At 49.4% G+C, this 19866-nt stretch overlaps 1 protein-coding gene across 1 annotated transcript; it reads right to left on the bottom strand.

Moving 5' to 3' along the window:
* Positions 1-15384: 15384 nt before the first annotated feature.
* On the bottom strand, positions 15385-16328 carry LOC122154419 (beta-keratin-related protein-like). Its single transcript, XM_042802764.1, has 2 exons — positions 16260-16328; positions 15385-15827 (listed from the first exon to the last, which is right to left on the bottom strand). The coding sequence occupies exon 2, from the start codon at positions 15804-15806 to the stop codon at positions 15477-15479; it is 330 nt and encodes a 109-aa protein (XP_042658698.1). The 5' UTR covers positions 15807-15827; positions 16260-16328; the 3' UTR covers positions 15385-15476.
* Positions 16329-19866: the final 3538 nt, after the last annotated feature.

The following is a 19866-nucleotide window of genomic DNA, read 5'->3' as shown; positions in this document are numbered from 1 at the left end:
GCTCCCCCACTGCACCTGTGGGGAAGGTCCAGAGGCCTCCTCCGATATGGCCCAGCCCAAAGAGCAAAAACCTGTTAAGCTGCTTTTCTTGTGCATCAGTGCAGGAGACTGAGCTGCAGCCAGCAGTGTTAAAGGGCTGCTGACACCAGGGGCAAGTCTGTGACACCTGAGTCAAATTTGGGCAGCACCTTTCACAGAGAAGGGTGAAATCCTGCATGGCAAAGGGACCCTTTTCCCTGGCTGGTAAGGAAGCTCACACTGATGCAGAGGGAGTGCAAATCCTGCGTACTGGTGCACCAAGATGGGGGGGGACCAGACCTTCCTACCCCCAGGGACAGAGAGCCACCCAGACCCAGGGGGGCAGACCTCAGCAAAAACACATGCCAGGAGAAGCTGAAAAGGGTTGAGTGCCAGTGTCTTTCTAGAGTTCTCAACAGTGATTCAGGTCACAGCCTGAGAACACAAGACGGGGAGAGGGATCCTGCCTGGAGAGCTCAGGAGCCTGCCTGAGGGGGAAGGAGGTGGGCACCGCAGGCGTGTAAACACTCACAGCAGATGAACCTGAGTCCTTCCTTGGTCTTGGAGACTGGAATACTAAGGCCTGAACAACAGGCCCTGAACCAAAATTGCCCTCTAGATGAACCTCACAACCAAACATTATACAACATTGTATCCGATCATAAGTGAGGTATGTTTGACTGTTAGCAAAATACGTAGCTTGGATAGAATATCTCATTAACGAGATGGGTAGTTTGGATAAAACGATATGGGAAGATATTGACCTTTCCTAGTTTAGAAAGATGCCATCAAGGCTGAGTACACAAATTCCCTTGGTTCCTCATTGAGCCCTGGCCAGGCTTGGGGAAAAATCACGAAGGAGGATGACGAGGCGAGCCAATCCAACAGATGTCTCCTGTACATTTTGTCAAATAGGTAGATTTATAGATTTGTTTATTAAGCTGTATAAAAGAAGGACCCTCTCACAGCAAAGATGGAGTCCTCACCTGTGAGTGGACGCACTGTGCAGGACTTCCCAATTGCCAGGAAAGGCTCTCTGATCCTTCGCTGTGACTGGGTTCCCCAGCTGAAGCGTGAATCTGAGTGATGGTAAAGTATGAGGGCAATTGGTGATATATCTTTCTCTTAATCACTATGACTTGTCCAGTATAGCAATGACTGGATGCATTTCTTTATTTCTTAATTGCCTTGTTTCTTATCTATTGCTTATTCTTTTTGTATTATCTTGAGACAGCCAGTAAAATAAGCATATTTCTTTAACTTGGTGTCTGTGTCCTTTGCGTTAACCCCACCAATTGGCAAACCAGAGACTCACTCCCTGAGTGCCTGAAGGAAGTAGGGAACAAGGACTGAGGATGGTACAGGGAAGGCCTGGATGTCCTGCCCCTGTGATTGCGCCACGGCTCTACCACAATCAGGGCTGTGCCAGCCCCTCCTGTAACCACACTCTCATCTCCTTTCCTGCTTCCAAGAATCACACGTGTGGCCCAGGGGTGGGTTGGGACTCTCCTTCCTGAGAGTCAGATCACTCTTCCAAAACACCCAGATGCACCCTCTTCCCTTGCTCTCCCAACAGAGGCCTCTGGCTCCCACAGCAGCCTGCAGGGAGCAGTTCCACAGGTGCCTTGTGCATGGCATGACTCTGCCTGATGATCTCACCAGCTGTCCTGAGATCCGGGCTGGCTATTGGTGCTGCACTTGTGCACACCATTCCAGCTTTCCAGGCCAAATTACAGGTGTCATTCCTCAGGTGTTGAGCCTGATGCTGATCCCTTTTGAGTCTTCAGCAGCAGCCTGGACAGTGGGGTAAACAGTACTCTCAGCAAGTTCACGGACAGCAGCAAGCTGGGGCAGATCCAAAGGGGTAGAAGATATGCTCAAGGGGAGAGCTGCCCTTCAGGAAGGTTTTGAGAATCCAAAAGAGAGGGATGTCATGGCACCTGCTAGGTTCAACAACACAGAAGAGACACCTTGCAGTCTAGTTAGAGCAACCCCGTGGAATGGTGCAGGAGAAAGCCAGACTGGCTTTGGATCTGAGTCATCCTGGTGCACATGGAGATGAGCTGGAATCAGCAGCACAGCCTCACAGCGATGAAGGCCACTCACAGAGTGGCTACAAAAGGGAAAGCACAGCCAGCAGGTCAAAGGAAGTGATCATTGGCCCCCTTTGCGGCTCTGGGTTTTCTCAGCCTGATGTACAATGTCTTGTTACCACCAGTATAAGAGAGAGTATATGGAGCGCAGACCTCGTTACCTATCTTTCCCTGTCGCCTTGGTTCTGTACAGTAGAGGATGCAGCAGCAGCAGCAGCAACCCTGGGAGTACCATGGGCTCACGACTTCACAGGCATTGCCACTGTCATCTCCTGATGGGTCACAGCAGGGGCCAGAGTTGTATTTTCAGACATAACTGAAAAAGAAAGCGCATGAAATCCCCCTTTTGTTGCTTCAAGTTTAGTCCCCTTCATAGAGGTGATGGGGGGATGTCCTTCCCCACAAGAGCACAACCTCTTTTCTTGCCCTAGATTTGACAAGGCAAGTTTTAAACAGATGAGCTTTAACTGCTCCCATTAGACACTGACCTCATTCTGTGCCTCCCTGCTGGAATACTAATGCATGCAAGGAAGGGGAGATGTGCAATATGCACACACACAAACACGCACACTCTTGAAGCAGGAAAATTTCTACACGTGAGGAAAGCAGGTCTGTGTGACAAAAGAACTTTTTTCACAGCAAAGGTAGATTCAATAGAAGTTATCAGGGTGACAATACCTCTGAAGAAGCCGGGCAAACATCTGCCAGTGCTCTGCACTGCTGGTTATGCCAAGTGCCCTAAAGCAGCTGAAGACAATAAATCCAAAGTGCTGGGGAGTTCAGTCTTCCTGATTTGGGTCTTGTTGTTCTTGTTTTAAAGGTATGAATCTGCCTCAATTGATTTGACAAGGAGGTGGCTGAGGAGAAGCATGCATAGACCTGTGACCCACTTTTGTGCTTCAGACCTGGCTCTTTCACAGACTCCTCCTGCCAAGTCTCAATGCCAAGGAGAAGGTGTCTGGGAACTCAGTCAGGCCCTTGTTGACTGCCTCCTGCCCTCAGGGGTTTCCAGGCACGTGCCCAGAACTGGGTGGAGAGGCAAGCTCTCTCCTTTTCCCCTCGGCTTTGCTTAGCCTTAGCAAAACCCAAGCTTCCCTGAGGCATCTCTTGGTCAGTTTGACCCTGGAGAGCCAAGCTAAGCTTGGGTCAGCATGGATACAGCACTGCCTGCCTGCTGGCCTTGAGGTAGAAAGAGTTGTGTTATGCTCTCATCCAATGGGGAAGGGGAGGGGAGGGGGGGGCAAGAAAATGTGTCTCTGTTCTGGCTTTTATCTCTCTATCCCGGTTTCTATCCCTCTGTGAGGTTCCTGAATTGCAGTTTGCAGGGAGGGCAGAGGGAGAGAGGAACAGAAGGACTGTACTCAACTTCCACCCTTACCCACAGCTTTTTTGCTACTGAATGCTTGGTGAACATCGTTGGTTAGAGCATGTAGTAGGATGTAATAGAATGCAGGCTTTAATGGAACTTGAATTCTTGGCTGGTGTTTTAACAAGTAGTCTGCACAAACTGAAGCTGTGGAGCAGCGCACACAAGCAAAGTGCAGCCTTTCTTCTCCTCTTTCTCTGCCATCCCTTCCAGCATCCAATCTACCTTCCTGCTGGAGATGGCAGGCACAACTTCTCTCTTTTCCTCTTCTCCATCAGGTAAGAGCTCAACACAGGTCCTTCTGGCTGAAGAACAGCAGGCATGCTGTCCCCCAGATTGGCTAGTCACCCTGCGAGGCCCAGAATTGTGTCCCCCCAGTCATCTCCAGGCTCACAGCCAAGGACTTGGCTCCCTGGGAGGAGGTGACACAGGAGTAGCTTGAATTTTGCATCAAGCAAACAAGGGTGAAGGCAATGGAGAGGGCAGGCATGTACCCCTGATTGAACAGGTTTTTCTTGTCAGTTTGGGCTTTGTGCCTGGGAACACTTTAGGGTAGGAAGTAGTGGCCACAGCCCTAACAGTGCTTCATGGCCTAAAATGGCCTTGGGTTTGTTTAAGATTGCTTCCATAACCGTTTGCCCCTTTTCTCCTTCCCTCCCCTCCCCTCCTCCTGTGATTTTATACACAGGGCCCCTCCTCTGGCCCCAGCCCATAGACACATTCCAATATTTCACACTAGAAAGGACAGAAAGCAAGCTGGGAAAGCTTCTGGCACATCACTTTCTGTGAGTGAGGATATCTTGTCTGGGAGACATCTTCACTCCCTGCCCTTCACTTAAGAAAGGACTGGCTCCTGGAATCCTTCCCACCACACTTCACCCTGGAGGAGGAGGGACTTTGACTACTTTAACGTGGCATTGCTTCATTTCATGTGAGTTTCAGCTAAAACTTCTACTGGAGCTCCTAAGATGTCAACACCTTGAGGCAATGACGGCCACGGCTTGCTCTCATGCCTCTCTTTTTATCCATAGAGAACATGTGGGTATTTAGTTTAGTCTGAGAGGTTGATAGGCATACTTGAGTGGCACACTTCTTGGCTGGTGACTCCGCAACAAGCTTCTGGCCCGTGCTGAAATTTCTTCACATATTTTAACCCCTTTGACACCCTAACCCACACCTCTGGTAAGGCCAAGATGGTTCTGCTCCTCATGTTCTCCACAGACCCTTCTGCTGCCACTCCACCAGCCCTCCACCCTGTTCTCTCTGCAGTCGTCTTGGCAGGGTATGAGCCCTCAGTACAGAGCTGAATCATGCAATGTAGGCCAGGAATACAGTATTGCTATTGCTGGTAAGGGGCCACAGTCAGTGGCAGGCTCAGGCTCGTCAAGCTTGCTTTGCACAGAATTGTCTTGACCTGCCCGGAGCTCTGTTTTCACATGGCTTAGTTTTTCTAATAACCAGGTAGCTGTCTAATTTTGTTTCACTTTATATGGTACAACCCTATTCTTTTGTTAGGGAGTTGTATTATTGCAAGAATACAATACTGCACTTGTATTATTGTATTGTTGTTGCTCCTGTAATGTTGTGTTGTTATTACAACAATAATAGAGCTTTTCTGTGTGAAATGAGACACTCAGGACTCAGGTAATGACACAACATAGAGGAATGAAAGACTGAGACACCAAAGGCCTTGAGAAGAGGAACACAGCATGCAGTGCGGAGGAGTAACAGGCACAGGATGAGAGATGGAGCATAGGGTGGCCCTGGACATCACAACGCTAAAAACATCTCAGCATTGGACAGTGAAAGAAATGCACCCCTGTGGCTGAACAAAACTAATTTGGGGAGGTAATAAAGAGAACAAAGAACAAGTGACCAACCTATGTAAAATGGACCATGTATGGTACCCACAGATGTAGCGTCAACTTGCAGACAAGTGAAGAATGAGCAACCTGTGAACATATGTTAGCAAACATATAAAAATGAGACAAAGAGGATCCCAGGAAGAATCCATCATCATCACCATCACAAAATCACTCCTCCTGAGGAAGGACTGGCAGTGCTAAGGACTTGCCAAGCCTTTCCCTACCAGAGAGATACCATCAACCTCAACAATCAGCAGAGCAGTGGAAGTAGGGACACAAGAGCACAGAGAGGCATAGGCACTGGGAAGTGTGTGTATATCCACCATATCTGTGTTGAATTATTAAAAAATTTTCCATAGTACTCTTCTTCTCCTTTTTTACTTTTTCCTTTTTTCTTCCCCCCTCCGCATAATGATTTGATCTGGACTAATGAGAATTCTTTGGTCAGACTCGGTTTGAAGTTTACTAAGAATAAAACTTTGTCTTTTCATATAAGGTGTTTCCTTTTTCCCCACTGGACATTTCTGAACATATCAGTGTTGCCCCAAAAGCAGGGTTCTTCAACCAGCATGCAAAGAAACAATTAACAGAGAGTGGAGTTATTTGTATTTATTACAGTTCTGCACAGAGAAGGGTGCTAGGCATCCAAAGTGGCCAGCACACCAAGTTATAAACACACACCGTATTTATTTGAATCTGAACACACAAACACACACCTCTAAACATAACTATTGGTTAGTATTTTATCACAATATCATCTATTGGCTAATTATTCCCTGTTTTCATTTAAAGTCACAGTATCTACCTGTAAACGTATGCATGATCAAAGGGTGAGGGACTTCATGAAGATGTGAGCAACTTAAGTTATAGAGGTGTGGTTTTCATATTATAATGATCTAAGTTCACCTAAAGGACACAGAAATAGGTACTTTTCACAGCATGGTTTCAGATCAGCATTCTGTTGGTCATAAATCTTAACAGTGAAATAGCTCTATCCTAGAACTAAGCAATCATAAATATTTTTATAGCAATAGCGAACCTGGTTACAAAACAAACTTAGATTCTGAGCTGCAGATCATATGAGAAACTTTGGGTTTTTGCCTTTTGCTAAATTTTTGCTCTTTTATCCTTTTACCATAATAGTACCACTGCGCATATTTTCAGTAATCAGTGCTTGCAAAACATGAGTTTGTTGTTCACATAGGACAGCTCCATGGGAGAGATACACACACTTCTCTTGAAGAAAGCAATCCAGAGAACTCTACCTCCTTGCACTGAGGAATAAACTGTCGTAAACATTAACTGGCACCTGCCTGGCTACAGAAAGTGGATCAGACACATTTTCTCATTTAACAAGTAGTTAGGGCATCAAGCTCTCTGACCAGATCCCATGGGTCCAGCAGAAGGCATTTCCAGACACTGCAAGTTTTGATAACACTGGCAGAAAAAAAAAAAAAAAGTACTTCGTTAAGAATGTGGGCATTGAGTCATGGGTCCAACGCATGCCTGAAAGCATTTTTCCCAACTCTATTCATGCGACAAGAGAATAGCCTGGTGCCACCTTGCAATTAAAAGGTCCTGAGTGTGCCACTCTATCCCTGACCCAAGAATAAAACAGGCATGGTAGAGTGAAGAAAGTCAAGTCTATAGAGCAATGGCTATGCAATTTTCAGAGAAGAATTCTTGCATGGCAGGAAAACCTGTGAACCACGGAGGCTGGAGGTAAGCAGAGGCCCACTATGAAATGGCCTGGGGATCTGCGCCTCCTTCATTCTCTGCCCTTCAGGTGGACAGGCATCCTGCAGGGGCTTGGCTGTGCTCTGAGCTCTTTCATGGCTCTGCAGGGACTTGTTTTTCTCAAGTCAGCCTTGAGGCTGACCTCACGACTGAGACTGGCATCAGCCACTCAACCTGAGTTGCATCAGCAGTGCTTCACAAATGAAATCCTAACAGAATGGTGGTCAAATTCCTGTGGTGTGTTGGCCCCAGCCAACAGCCAAACACCCACACTTCCACTCACTCCCATCTTCTGCAGAACAGAGAAGAGAGAAGGAAGACAAGAAGACTTGTTTGTCAAGGTGACAGGAGTTTAACAGGTGAAGAGAAAGTTGCACATGCAAAGAAAACAACAAAAAAAGAATATATTCACTACTTCCGATCAGCAAGCAGATGTTTAGCCACTTCCTGGAAAGCAGAGCCTCATCATGCATGAAGGTTTCTTAGGAAGACAAATGACATAACCACAAACATCCCCCTTCTTCCTCCTTTCCTTGACCTTTTCTTGATAAGCATGACATAGTATGATAGGGAATATCCCTTTAGCCAGTTCAGGTCAGCTGTCCCAACTCTTCCTCCTCCCAGTTTCTTGACCACCCCTAACCTACACCCTTGGGCCCACCATTTCTTCTTAGCAGCTTCCCACTGGCACCAGCCAGCTGCTCAGTTAGTCATCGCTGTCTACATTACTGACCTTTGGACATGGGTTTCTTTTGCTAATTCCCCCAGCTCTGCTGACACCTCCTGCTCTACTGTGGTGCCCTGCTATGTAAGCAGTTTCCTACAGGATACACTTCACATTTCCTGGGACTCAAAGGAGAATGCTTTATCAAACTTCCCTCTTTTTACTTCTTCCATTATGTTTAGGGAAATACTGCCTTTGCTGTCTGCAGAGAAGAACTTTCTCTTCAGCTGGAGACACAAGAAAACAGCATTGTTAACTCAATTACTAGAGAGGAAGAGAATGTCAAGACTTAACCATGATCCAAGGAAACACAAGCCAGCTGTTAACTATTAGCTTACGAAATGATCTTTGAAAATTACTGGTCTCTTCCTAAAGCTAAGGACAGGATTATGTTCTATGCAAAGTCTAGGGTGAAATGGACGCCAGGGTCCGTGCGCACGGGGTGTAGGTGGAAGGCCCAGGTGGTTCTAGCCAGGGTAATTATGCCCATTATTGTATTCAGGACCTTAGCTGTGCTCTCTACATAGTTATTTCTATGATATGGAAACAGTACAGTATTGCAATGTCTTTATTGTAGCTTGAATGGAACTGTATGGGAAAACCCTGACAGGGCAAAAGATAGGTGAAGCAAAAAAAAAAAATACAGTAAAATCTATTTCTAATAGTTTTGATTGTTCTCTAACTGCAGCCATCTGCACAACTTATTAAAGCGCCTGGAAAGATGGCACTGCATTCATGATCCAGAGTGCAATGTACTGTTCTTCATGAATGATGAAAGGATGTGAAGCAAGAGCAGAGACAGTGGGAGAGAGGGCAGAGACTTACACCCATTTTAAATCCACCTTTTGTCAACTGCATGTGAAAAATGAGAACAAGCTACGTTGAAATTTAAACATGGCTATACCAGACATCTTCTGTTAGTGATAGATATTTATTCTTTCCTAAGTAAGCATAACTGCAGTGACAATGAGCTGGTGGAATTCAGGATCCTAAGAGTGGGGAAGATGACAAATAACAGGATCTTAATCCTGTGATTCAAGAGAGCAGAATTTGGTCACTCTGGGTCTCTGCTTTAAAAGAATCCTATGAGAAAACATCCTGGAGAAACGAGAGTCCAACCAGAAGAGCCAGTTGATTTTCAAGGATCACATGCTCTAAGATCAATAAAGGTCCACCCCAACAAACAGGAAAGCAAGCACAAGTGGTAGAAGGCCTGTGTGGATGGACAAGGTAGACCTGACAATATTCAGATATGAAAGAGAAGCATACAATGGAAAGCAGGGTCAGGTGATCCAGGAGAAATAAAGAGACATTGTCTGAGTGTGCATCTATGGTTTAGGAAATTTAAAGTCCACCTGGACATAAATCTGTTGAGAGAACTGAAGGCCAGCAAGAAGGGCTTCTAAAGGTATGTCATCAACAAAAGGAAGTCTAAATAAAATGTGGACTTTCTGCTGAACGGGGCAGAGGAATTGGTGAAAAAGGACATGGAGAAGCCTAAGATGCTGAAAGCCTTCTTTGTCTTGGCCTTTATTGGTAAGATTTTTCCCCAGGAATTTGAGTCTTATGAGATCAGTGGGAAAGTCTGGGATAGGACCAAATGACAGGCTGCAGTAACAGGCTAACAGGAACTTCATAAAATAGAAGGATGAAGTCCCACACCTGGGCAGAAAAGACCCTGTGCACCAGTACATGCAAAGGGCAGTCTACTTGGAAAGCATCTTTGCAGAAAAGGAGCCAAAGGTCTTGGTGGTCATTATCTAGCAATCTGTCCTTGCAGCAACAAAGGTCAGCAATATCCTGGGCTGCATTAAGAAAAACAATGTCAGGAGCTTATGAATGGTGAACTTTCCTCTCTATGCAGTACTGGTGAGACCACATCTGGAGTGCTGTGTGCAGTTCTTTGCTCCCCAGTACAAGAAAGACATGGTCATCTTGGAGCAAGTCCAGAGCAGAACCATGAACATGACTAAATGTTTGGAACAATTGTCATACAAGCAAAAGCTGAGAGCACTGAGATTGTTTAGCCTTGAAAAGAGAAGGCTCAGGAGGCATGTTATCAATGTATTTAAAAACCTCATTTAGGACAGCAAAGAAGATGGAGCAGACGCTTTGCAGTGGTGACTAATCAAAGGGCAAGAAATAATGGACAAAAGCAGATACAGGAGATTTCAGTAAACACAAAAAGAAAAAAAAGGTTTTACTGTGAGAGTGGCAAAACTCTGGAACAGTCTACACAGACATGTTGTAGAGTCGTCACCTTTGGAGATGTTCAATATTCAATTGGACATGACCGTAAACAACTGTCTCTAGCTGACCCTGCTTTGAGTAAGGGGGCTGTCAATGAGGACACTGAGCACTGATGTTGCCTGTATACTCATAGTCAATACAGCCACAGAGACATTTTTCTCACCATAAAAGAAGCATCTCCGCTGTCAGTGGCTGGTGCTCTAAACCACACTGATTGAATCAGAGACAGGCAAGAAACAGTCTCCAAGGTGAGCCAGCTAATAGCTTTCCCAGTCATCTGCCCTGTGCCATCAGGATGAACACTCTTCTGGTTCTAGTGACCACAGACAAGGTTAGAGTGATCAAGAACTTAGTGCCAGTGCAGCACTCCACAGCAATCTCACCTACTGCTTCCTTGATCCTCCCAGAAGAACAGTCCACTAAGGTCCAAGTGAAGTGTTCTGGGCTACCATTTAAGCCCCAGATTTCTTTCTCAGCTTCAGGAAATATGATTGTTTCCCACCTCACTGAGCCCTTCTCCCTGCAGCAAAGCACTGTGGTTAGGATAGAGCAAGAGTGACCTCACTCCCAGAGGGTGTATGCCTGGGTGCTTTCCCAGGTGGATATATGTGCCAGGGAAAGGTGGGAAATTAAGAAACAGAGCTATGGTAATGGATGAGTCAGCTTGGAAGAAGTGTAAAGGTGAGAGGGTGAGCTGTGGCTGAGGGACAGAAAGTGATTTTAAGAATGGAACTGCCTTACAACAAAAAAATGGATGGGACGGTGCTCAGCTCTTTCAAGATTGTCAGGTGCTTCTGTGATTGCTGCCTGCACATAAGATGACCTCTGCTCTGTTTAGACCTCCTGGAGAGAGGAAGGAGTAACAGAAGTGGTCTTACAATACTTCAACCTCTCTCCTTCAAGTTTGCACCAGAGAGTAACTCAATTGATTTGTCAGAGCCCCAGCCAAAAAACTCCTATCCCCGGGGAGGGCAGTGAGCCACCCTGCCCGGCGGGTACGAGCGATTCAATGGCTCTCTCATAAAGACTCTGAACATGTTATTGCCATTCCGGTCGGACCCCGGAAAATATTGGGAAACTTTATCTTTGAGACTGGAGCCCAAACCTCTGCAATCAATAAAAAAACTGCACAACTCCTGGGTGTAAAACCCACCCGGCGCAGGGTCAACTTCACAAGAGTTGATGGTGTGGTAAAAACATGCCCCACTGCAAAGATTAACCTCTGGTTGCCAGGGGAGCAGAGACTGACTAGAACAGAAGTGTTGGTGGGTGCCTCGCGTACTAACGTCCTGGGATTTGACATACTGCGTGGGCGAATGTGGAAATTCCCAGATGGAACTGTGTGGAGTTTTGCAGGACATGGAAAAGGATTAGAGACAGTGAAATCGAGTCTGTTGGAAACTTCCATACCTTTACCTCCCTCTAAAATCATTAATGTTTGGCGATATCCACTGCCTGCTGCTGCACTTGCAGGAATGGACAGGGTGGTATTAGAATTGGAAAAAAGAGGCATCATTAAAAGGACTCATTCGCCTTATAATTCACCGGTGTGGCCAGTAAAGAAGCCAACCGGACAATGGCGTTTCACAGTAGATTACCGAAAGTTAAATGCCAGTACTGCACCCCTGACTGCTGCGGTTCCGAATATTGCCGAGATTGTGACAATGATACAAGGAGCTGCCTATTCTTGGATGGCTGCCTAAGATGTTAAAGACATGTTTTTTATGATTCCCCTCCTAGAGCAGGACAAAGCACGGTTTGCATTCACGTGGAAAGGAGTCCAATATACCTTTAACCGACTTCCACAAGGATATAAACATTCCCCTACCATTGCTCACAATGCTTTGGCTAAGGTCCTGGCCGAGGTCCCTGTTTTACAGGGATGCATAGTATACCGATATGTTGATGACATCCTAATAAGGGGAGAGAACCCAGAAAGTGTAAAAGAAATGATGGAAAATATCCAAAAATCATTACTAGATTACGGATTGGAAATTCTGGACACAAAGTGTCAGAGACCTGCACAAGAAGTTAAATTCCTAGGGGTCTGGTGGATTAAAGGAGCTGCTTCTGTCCCTCCAGATACCCTGAAACAAATTGAACATGGACAAAATCCATCCAGTGTGAAGGAGTTACATCAAGTTCTGGGAAATTTAGGTTATTGGCGTAAACACATCCCTGGCTTTTCCATCATTGCTCACCCTCTCTATAATCTGCTCAAAGAGGGAAAGTCCAGGGAATGGACTGACCAACATACTAGTGCCCTGGAACTGACTGCTCATAAAGGAGCTAAGGTTAGTCCAACAACTTGGTCCTATACACCCAACTGACCCTGTCCATGTAGAATGGGCATGTAGAATGTAGAAATGTCCATGTAGAATGTAGAAAAGGTATGCATGAGACTCCTTGTACCCACAACTTCCTTTGTTCTTCAATAAATGAGTCTTGGAAAAGCCACCTGCTATTCCTGTGTTAATTGCGTGATCGGTGTTCCAAACTGAAATGCATCAATGCTCACCGTGTCACTCTGTTCCTTCGTGGGTTTCCAGGGAACAGATTGGATCTAGAAAAGATCTTGGTGCAATTATGGCTTAGGCCTTTAATTCATTTGGAGCCTGCACCGGACGACCGCTAGTTTGGTTAAGGAGTCAAGTGCATCTGTCACAATCTGCTGCCTTTTGGCACAACAAAGCTGTTGTCACAACAAAGCTGCAATGCCTACAGAAAGCTGTGCTGGTGTGGAAAAGTAAGGAGTGAAATTCCAGCCCAGAAGGCAGAGCTGTCAGTTCAAAGCAGAGAGTAAAAGGCCTCTCCCTTTGTTCCCCTTTTTCTCCTGCACTGGATGAGTCAAGTCCTTACTGGAGGGACTGGCAGGCCAGGGCACCTTGGGCTAGGATAGATGGTCAGTCTCAAAGGTTTTTGCTTTTGCAAAAGGGAAGGCGGCAGCCCATCCACACCTCCTTGCTGTTGGGGAACCCAGGACACATCTCCCACCACACCAGTGGGACACACCCCGCTGCTCACTACCAATGAGCAAGCTCACTACCCTGGGCTTCAGGAGAGCTGGCTTTGGCCTCTCAAGGGATCTGCTTTGCAGAGTAACATGGGATAAAGGCCTGGAGAGAAGAGGAGCCCAAGAAAGCTGGTTGATCTTCAAGGATCACCTCCTCCAAGCTCAGGAGTGATGCACCCCGACAAAGACAAAGTCAGGTGAGAATGCCAGGAGGCCTGCATGTATGGCCAAGGAGCTCCTGGACAAGCTCAAACACAAAAATTTTTAAAGAAGTGTCGTGGTTTCAGCTCAGAGAGCAACTGAGCACCACAGAGCCGATCGCTCCCGCTTTCCGCCCCAGCGCTGAGAAAGGAGAAAATAAGAAGTGGCTTCAACAGGGGGACACGACAGGGACGGATGAATCACCCATTACTGTCACAGGCAAGAGACAGGCTTCTTGTGAGAAGAAAAAAAGAACATAAATTTAATACAGACATTAACAACAACAACACTTGACAGAGTAGGGGACAGTGAGAAGCACCACCACATCTTGAAAACACCTCCCCCCACAGCCCTCTCTTCTTCCCGGTCTCAGCTCTGCTCCCGATATCTCTACCTCCTCCCCACAGCGGCGCAGGGGGCAGGGAATGGGAGGTGCAGTCAATGCTGATGCTTCTTCCATCTCTGAAAGGTGGAACTTCTTCCCCCTGCTCCAGCGTGATCCACCTCTCACAGGAGTCTGTCGTCCACAAACTTTCTCCAACTTGAGTCTCTCCCACGGGCTGCAGCTTTTCCCTAGCTTCTCCGGTGTGGGACACTAACTTTCTCCAACTTGAGTCTCTACCACGGGATGCTCCTGGGAGTCCCTCCCATGGGTGGCAGGGTGCGGGCTGCCCTGCCATCTCACCAGAGGATACGGGGGGGGGTCTCTGCAGTGGTGCACCTCCCCCCAACCTTTTCTCCTCCGTTCCTCCACTGACTTCATATAGATGTGGCAACTCCTCGTCACAAGTCCAACTCCTCCTCCCAAGTCCCCTTCTTAAATACGTTATTGCAGAGGTGCAGCTAATTGTGACAGTGGCCTTGGTGCAGCGGTGGGTCCGACTTAGAGCCGGGGGAGCTTCGAGAAGCTTCTCACAGGGGGCCACCGCTGTATCCCCCTCCCTTGCTACCAAAAACCCCACCACTCACTCAAACCCAGGACAAAAGGAAAGAAGGAAGACCTGGGAAACTACAGGCCGTTCAGTCTCAACTCTGTGCCCGGCAGGATCATGGGGTAGAATTTCCTGAAAACTCTGCTAGGGCACGTGGAAGATAAGAAGAAGACTGGTGATGACCAACATGGCTCCACTAAGGGCAAATCGTGCCTGACGAGCTTGGTGGCCTTCAACGATGGGGTTACAGTGCTTGTGGACAAGGGAAGAGCAACTGACGTCATTCAACTGGGCTTGTGCAAAGCTTTTGACACTGTCCCACATGACATCCTTGGCTCTAAATCAGAGAGACAGGGATTTGACGGGTGGACCACTCGGCGCATCAGGGATTGGCCTGATGGTCACACTCAAAGAGTTGAGGTCAAGAGCTCGATGTCCAAGTGGAGAGCAGCGATGAGCGGCGTTCCTCAGGGGTGGGTGTTGAGACCAGTGCTGCTTGACATCTTTGTTGGAGACATGGACAGCGTGATTGAGTGTGCCCTCAGCAAGTCTGTCAATGCCATCAAGCTGTGTGGTGTGGTCAAGACGCGGGAGGGAAGGGGTGCGGTCCAGAAGACCTGGACCGGCTTGAGATGTTGGCCTGTGCAAACCTCCTGAAGTTCAACAAAGCCAAGTGAAAGGCCCTGCACACGGATCGAGGAAATACCAAGCACAAATACTGGCAAGGAGGCTCTCTCCAACCAACCCAGGAACCCGGGAGGAACCCGTCGTTTTACCAGGGGAGGAACTCTTTTGGGTACTCCTCTGATTGGGATTGGAGAAGAGGGGAGAATGAAACATGACTCTCCTGCAAAGCTGATGCCCGCTGTCTTTAATGAGAAAGTCAAATCCAGATGGGAAAGACGAGAGCTTAAGCAATGCAATTTGGAGGCTGAATAAAGCTCAGAAGAGCGCTGCCATCGGAAGGAAAACCTCCATGGCTGGGATGCTTTTTTTCCCGTTCCCCTCCAAGGCTCTGGCAGTCATGTATCACCTAGACCCATTGCTACGGAAGGAAGGGGGCGGTATTACATGGGGAGCGTAAGGTAAATCAGAGCAAGAGGGGCAAAGAGAGAGGCTTCCTTGGGAAGAGACGGAAGGCCAGCGCAGGCCCCTTCCTCCAGGTGGAGCGGTGGGAGCTCGGTTCCTCTGCAGACCAAGGCCACGCTCTCAGGGCTGGCTCCAGGGATTTCCTGGAGCCTCCTGGCGCTCGGCCACGGGCAGGCAACCCACGGGCTTCAGCACAAGAGATTGCCCCGTCCCAGGGCCCCGCAGAGCCCGCGGCCCAGACCGGACCACCCGAAGCCTCCCAGCCCCAGGGAGCCCCCAGAAGCGATGGGCACACTGCCAGCACTGAGAGAGCTCCCCACAGCAGCCGACACGGTGGACCCCACGGCTGTGCTCTGAGGGAAGGAGCTGAGGATTGGGCCCGGCAGCGTCACCATCACTGGCGAGGGCTGGATCGTAACGCTGGAGTCGGCGCACCGGATGACGCACGGCTCATTGCAGCTGTTGGCAAGCGGAGTTGGGCCGCAGGCGGTTGGCAGGCACGGGCTGTAGCACGACATGTCTCGCGGAGGGAGGCCACCCTGCAAGACCGGGAGGGAGCAGGGGGCATTAGCTTCTGGGCCCTTTCAGACCCCCAGCTTGGCTCCTCTGACAACAAACCAGTGCCTGGGTAGGGCCACATCTCCCTGGGATGTTCCTTTATGTGCCAAGAGTGACCAAGGCCACTCGCTGTATCGTGGATGGGGGAGGAAGCACCTGGTGAGTGATTCGACGGTACTAGACGTCCAGCCTCAGGCTTCAGCAGGACCACTGCTACAAAGGAGCCCAGCTGACTCCCTCTCAGAAGGGAACAAAGCTCTCCCTCTTCCCTCACCAGCTCACCTCCCAGAAGAGGGAAGCACAGTGTCTTTTCAAGCCTGGACCCCGTATCAGAAGGATCATGCCCAGAAGGGAAGCAGTCCCATTGACAGAAATCCTGACAGCAGGAGGAGAAGGAGTGAGTTCAGACTTACCAAGTTCACCGTGGAGAGCAAGGGAAGAGATGTGGCTAGAAGGGCCTGGAGTGGCACAGGCTTTTTATATGGTGAACCAGCGCCTCAGGAGACCTGAGACATCCCTTCTGTGTGAAGCACGTTGACAAACACCAATTTGAGGCTTGCAAAGCACAGCCGAGAGATGAAGAACTTGTCTCTTTCATCTGAAAGGCCTGGCCTGCATTTCCCTATTGGGTGAGAGCACAGAGATTCAATGAGATGCTGGCTTCTCAAAGCAACGGTCATTTGAGGTCCCATGCCAGTTCTGAGGAAAGGGCTTCAGTAGCCCCAGGCCCTGTGTGTGGCTTGTGCACATCCTTGCTGGGGAACGTGACTACCAATCTCAGTCAGTCCTTCAGCTGTGGAGCACTGCTGATGAAGGCTGCTCACATGGGTCTCCTGTTGAAGGGCTGAGGCTGACCCTGAGAAACACAAGGCCTCGCAGGGCCACGGAAGGGCTCAGCAATCAGCCAAGCCCGGCTGGATGCCTGTCTGGCCAAGGGAGACGGAAGGGAGAGGACTCAGATCCCCAGAGGTGTTTGGAAAGCGAAGGCCAAAGAAGGACTCTCTGTGAGGTGGAGAGAACTGCCACTCTGTGAAGGGATGGGGGCACTGGTAACGTGCCTACAGGGGCCAGTAGCTCTGTAGTAGCCTCAAGGAACAGGAAAAAGAAAAAGAAAGGAAAAGGAAAACAAAAAGGAAAAGAAAACCAAAGGGAAAAAAGAACAAGAAAAAGTGGAAAAGATAAAGAGGAAAAGGAGAAAGGGAAAAAGAAACAGGTGCTGTTCCATAGAAATCTGTCAATTCTCATTCTCAGAATTCTCATTCTCAAAGTGGGTAGTAAGCCCCAAGGGTGCAAGGTCAAAATGTCTGAGGAGTAAGCTCACAGGCATTTGACTGAGGGTGCTTTTGGCTTTCGGTTGCCTTGCCAGCCCTGGGAAGGACGTGTCCTCTTGTGGCTGCAGTTCGAGGCAGAAGGCATCTTGTGGAGCAAGGATGGGCAGGCGCTGTCCGCTTCCTGCCCTCCGGTGTTACCACACGCCTGCTGTGGTAGGTGGATACATGTGCCCTCTCCCGCTTCCCCAGTTTTTCTCGGATGCAGCAAATGCCAGGCTCCTCGTGCGGTAGAGGAATGCCTCCCCACCCTTCCCGCATCCAGCCACAGGAGCACAATGGCAGACCAAGGAGGAGAGCAGCCCAGCGATGATGCCCACTGCCTGCTGTAGCGGAGCTAAGACAGGCTGTGTCATGTTCCTGTGTGGTGGCAAAGGAGTCTACGTTAGGAGCAGAGTGTCTGTCCTGGCATCTGATCCTCTCTGCACAACCTCTCAATTGCCACAAGGCAGAGCAGAGAGGGAGGAGCAGCAACGCTGTACTCAACTTCCCTCCGTACCCACCACGGCCTTTGGCATTTTCTGGTGCTCGTCACTATTTTGAGCGCTCATCCATTAGTGCACTGGCCAGGAGCGGAACAGCCACAAGGCAGGTCGTCCCATTTGGGCAGTTTCCCTCGAGGCTGGTTCCTGCTGGCCACTTCCCCTGTGGAGATTGCTGTGGGCAACGCGTTCCCCTTCTGTGGGTCTCGGCCATGTCTCAATGAGCCACATCTCAGGGCTCTGGGGGCCAGAAGAGATAGGCAACCACTTCCGTCCTCTTCAGTTGAGGACACGCTGGGGGTCGACTGCCTCGCAAGTTCCCCAGGGAGCCTCAGAGCCCTCAGGAGGGAGGGTCACTGCCTGCTTTGCCAGTGCATTTCCCGTTGCATAGGGAAGAGGCACGGGTGGCTGCCTCCCACCCTGGTAGCCTACTGACTCCTGGGACCTGTTTCTGCATGTACAGCAACCTCAGTCCGGTGGTCTGTCACACCCATCTGCCAAAAAAGCAGGCTCCCAGGCCGCGGACACATAGGGGCAACAACTTTCCTCGCGTTGATCCGTGCTCCCAGAAATGTCTGGCGGTGGGAACGTCAGGGCATATCCGTGCTGTTCTCCCTTGGCTACTGCTTCACCAAGGAGCATGACAGGATTTCAAGGAGTCACCAAGTGGTCAGGCAAGACGCTAGCAGCCGTGACAACACTGTACAAAAAACTGCATTTCTGCAGGGATGCGGACACAAAGTTGCACGTAGGGCCCTCTGCACACCGGAACTCATTTCCTCCAGAGCCCCTGATGCCTGTGCATGCATGATCCGCACCAAGGTGGATCCAAGGTCTCTCATAGCGCCTCAGCACTTTTTGGTGAGGCACGGGTGGCTCCGAGGTGGTCTGCTGGTGTGACCTTGCAATTAAAGGGCCCTGAATGTGCCAATCCGTCCCTGAGCCAGGGAAAACAAGCCAGACCCTCTGCGTCAGTGACCTGAACAAGCCACGTGGCAACAATGCACAGATGAGTTTTGTTTGGGAAGATTGTGCTGAAGCAAGCACGTCCACTCTCTGTCAGGCATGAGTCAGCAGGCTCCTTCATCACACTCCAGGGCTGTTGCTTCTCCTCAGGAGAGTAATGAGCAAAGTCCTGGCAGGCAAGGCAAGGGCTGTGCAGTTCCCCAAAAAAGACACTCTGGCCTTTCCTGACTGAAGACAACAGCTGAACTGCTAGGCTCCCTTTACAAGTCTGGAAAGCGTGTGCACCACCGAGGCCCGAGGGGAGCAGAGATCTGCCTCCGAGTAGCCTGATCTACTCCAGCACTAGCCTCGGTGTCCCCACCCCTGCACACAACAGGGTTTCTCTCCAGACCGCAGGAGGGCCTTGTCTGACCATCACCTTTGAATCACCCCAGGGACGTGAGTCTCCTCCGTTCTTTGTCCCTCAGCAGAACAGCCATCCCGCAGAGGCTTGGCTGGGCTCCGAGCCAATCCACAGGCGGCAGGCACTGCTGTTGCTCAGGGTCAGCCTCAGCCCGTGCAAGAGACACTTGTCTGAGTGGCCTTCAGGCGTGCTCCACAGGCAAAGTCCTATGTCAGCGGTGGCCATGTTCCCCAGGAAGGGCAGGACACGTACAACGCCTACTTGTGGCCTGAATCTGCTGCAAGGCTTCACCGGCAACTGGAGTGAGACCTCAAATGAGCGTGGGTCTGGGCAAGAAACATAATTGCTATCAGCAAAACCACGTCAGTCCTACCCAGGATGAAAAAGGAGCCAAGCATCTCAGGCAAAGGAGGCATGCCTGTCATCTCCCAGCAGAGCTCTGAGAAGCCAAAATTGCTGTTTCTCAGCCTGCTTCGTGTTTGTGTCATTGTTCAGCTCCCCCGGGGCTCTGGGCCACGGTATAAAAGTGTGCCCAACTCCCAGCTCCTCTACCGTCTCCTCACGCCTTCCTCTGCTCTGTGAAGTTGGTAAGTGTCAGTTCATTTTGCCCCGTGTCTCCTCAGTTGGCAAGACAGTTTTCGTGGGAGAGGGCTGCATGCATTTGTCCTCCCTTGTCCTCGGAGAATGGTCTAGGGTGCGAAACAGGGCATCGGTTGGTTTCTCTGCCAGCCGTGGTTCCTTCCGAGGCTCGTGGCACGTATGGCCAGCACTCTCTTAACCAACGACCAGGCACTTCCTCCACCATCCGCAGTTCAGCAATGCTCCTTTTGCATTATTGGCA

The sequence above is a fragment of the Tyto alba genome, unplaced genomic scaffold (assembly GCF_018691265.1).
Source record: "Tyto alba isolate M040663 unplaced genomic scaffold, T.alba_DEE_v4.0 Super-Scaffold_39, whole genome shotgun sequence".
Taxonomy (NCBI): domain Eukaryota; kingdom Metazoa; phylum Chordata; class Aves; order Strigiformes; family Tytonidae; genus Tyto; species Tyto alba.
The sequence above is the reverse complement of the archived record's forward strand: the minus strand, read 5'-3'. Positions and strand labels throughout refer to the sequence as shown.

Excerpts from the sequence above, each read along its gene's own strand:
- LOC122154419 (XM_042802764.1), bottom strand. The coding sequence starts at position 15,806 with ATGTCGTGCTACAGCCCGTGCCTGCCAACCGCCTGCGGCCCAACTCCG.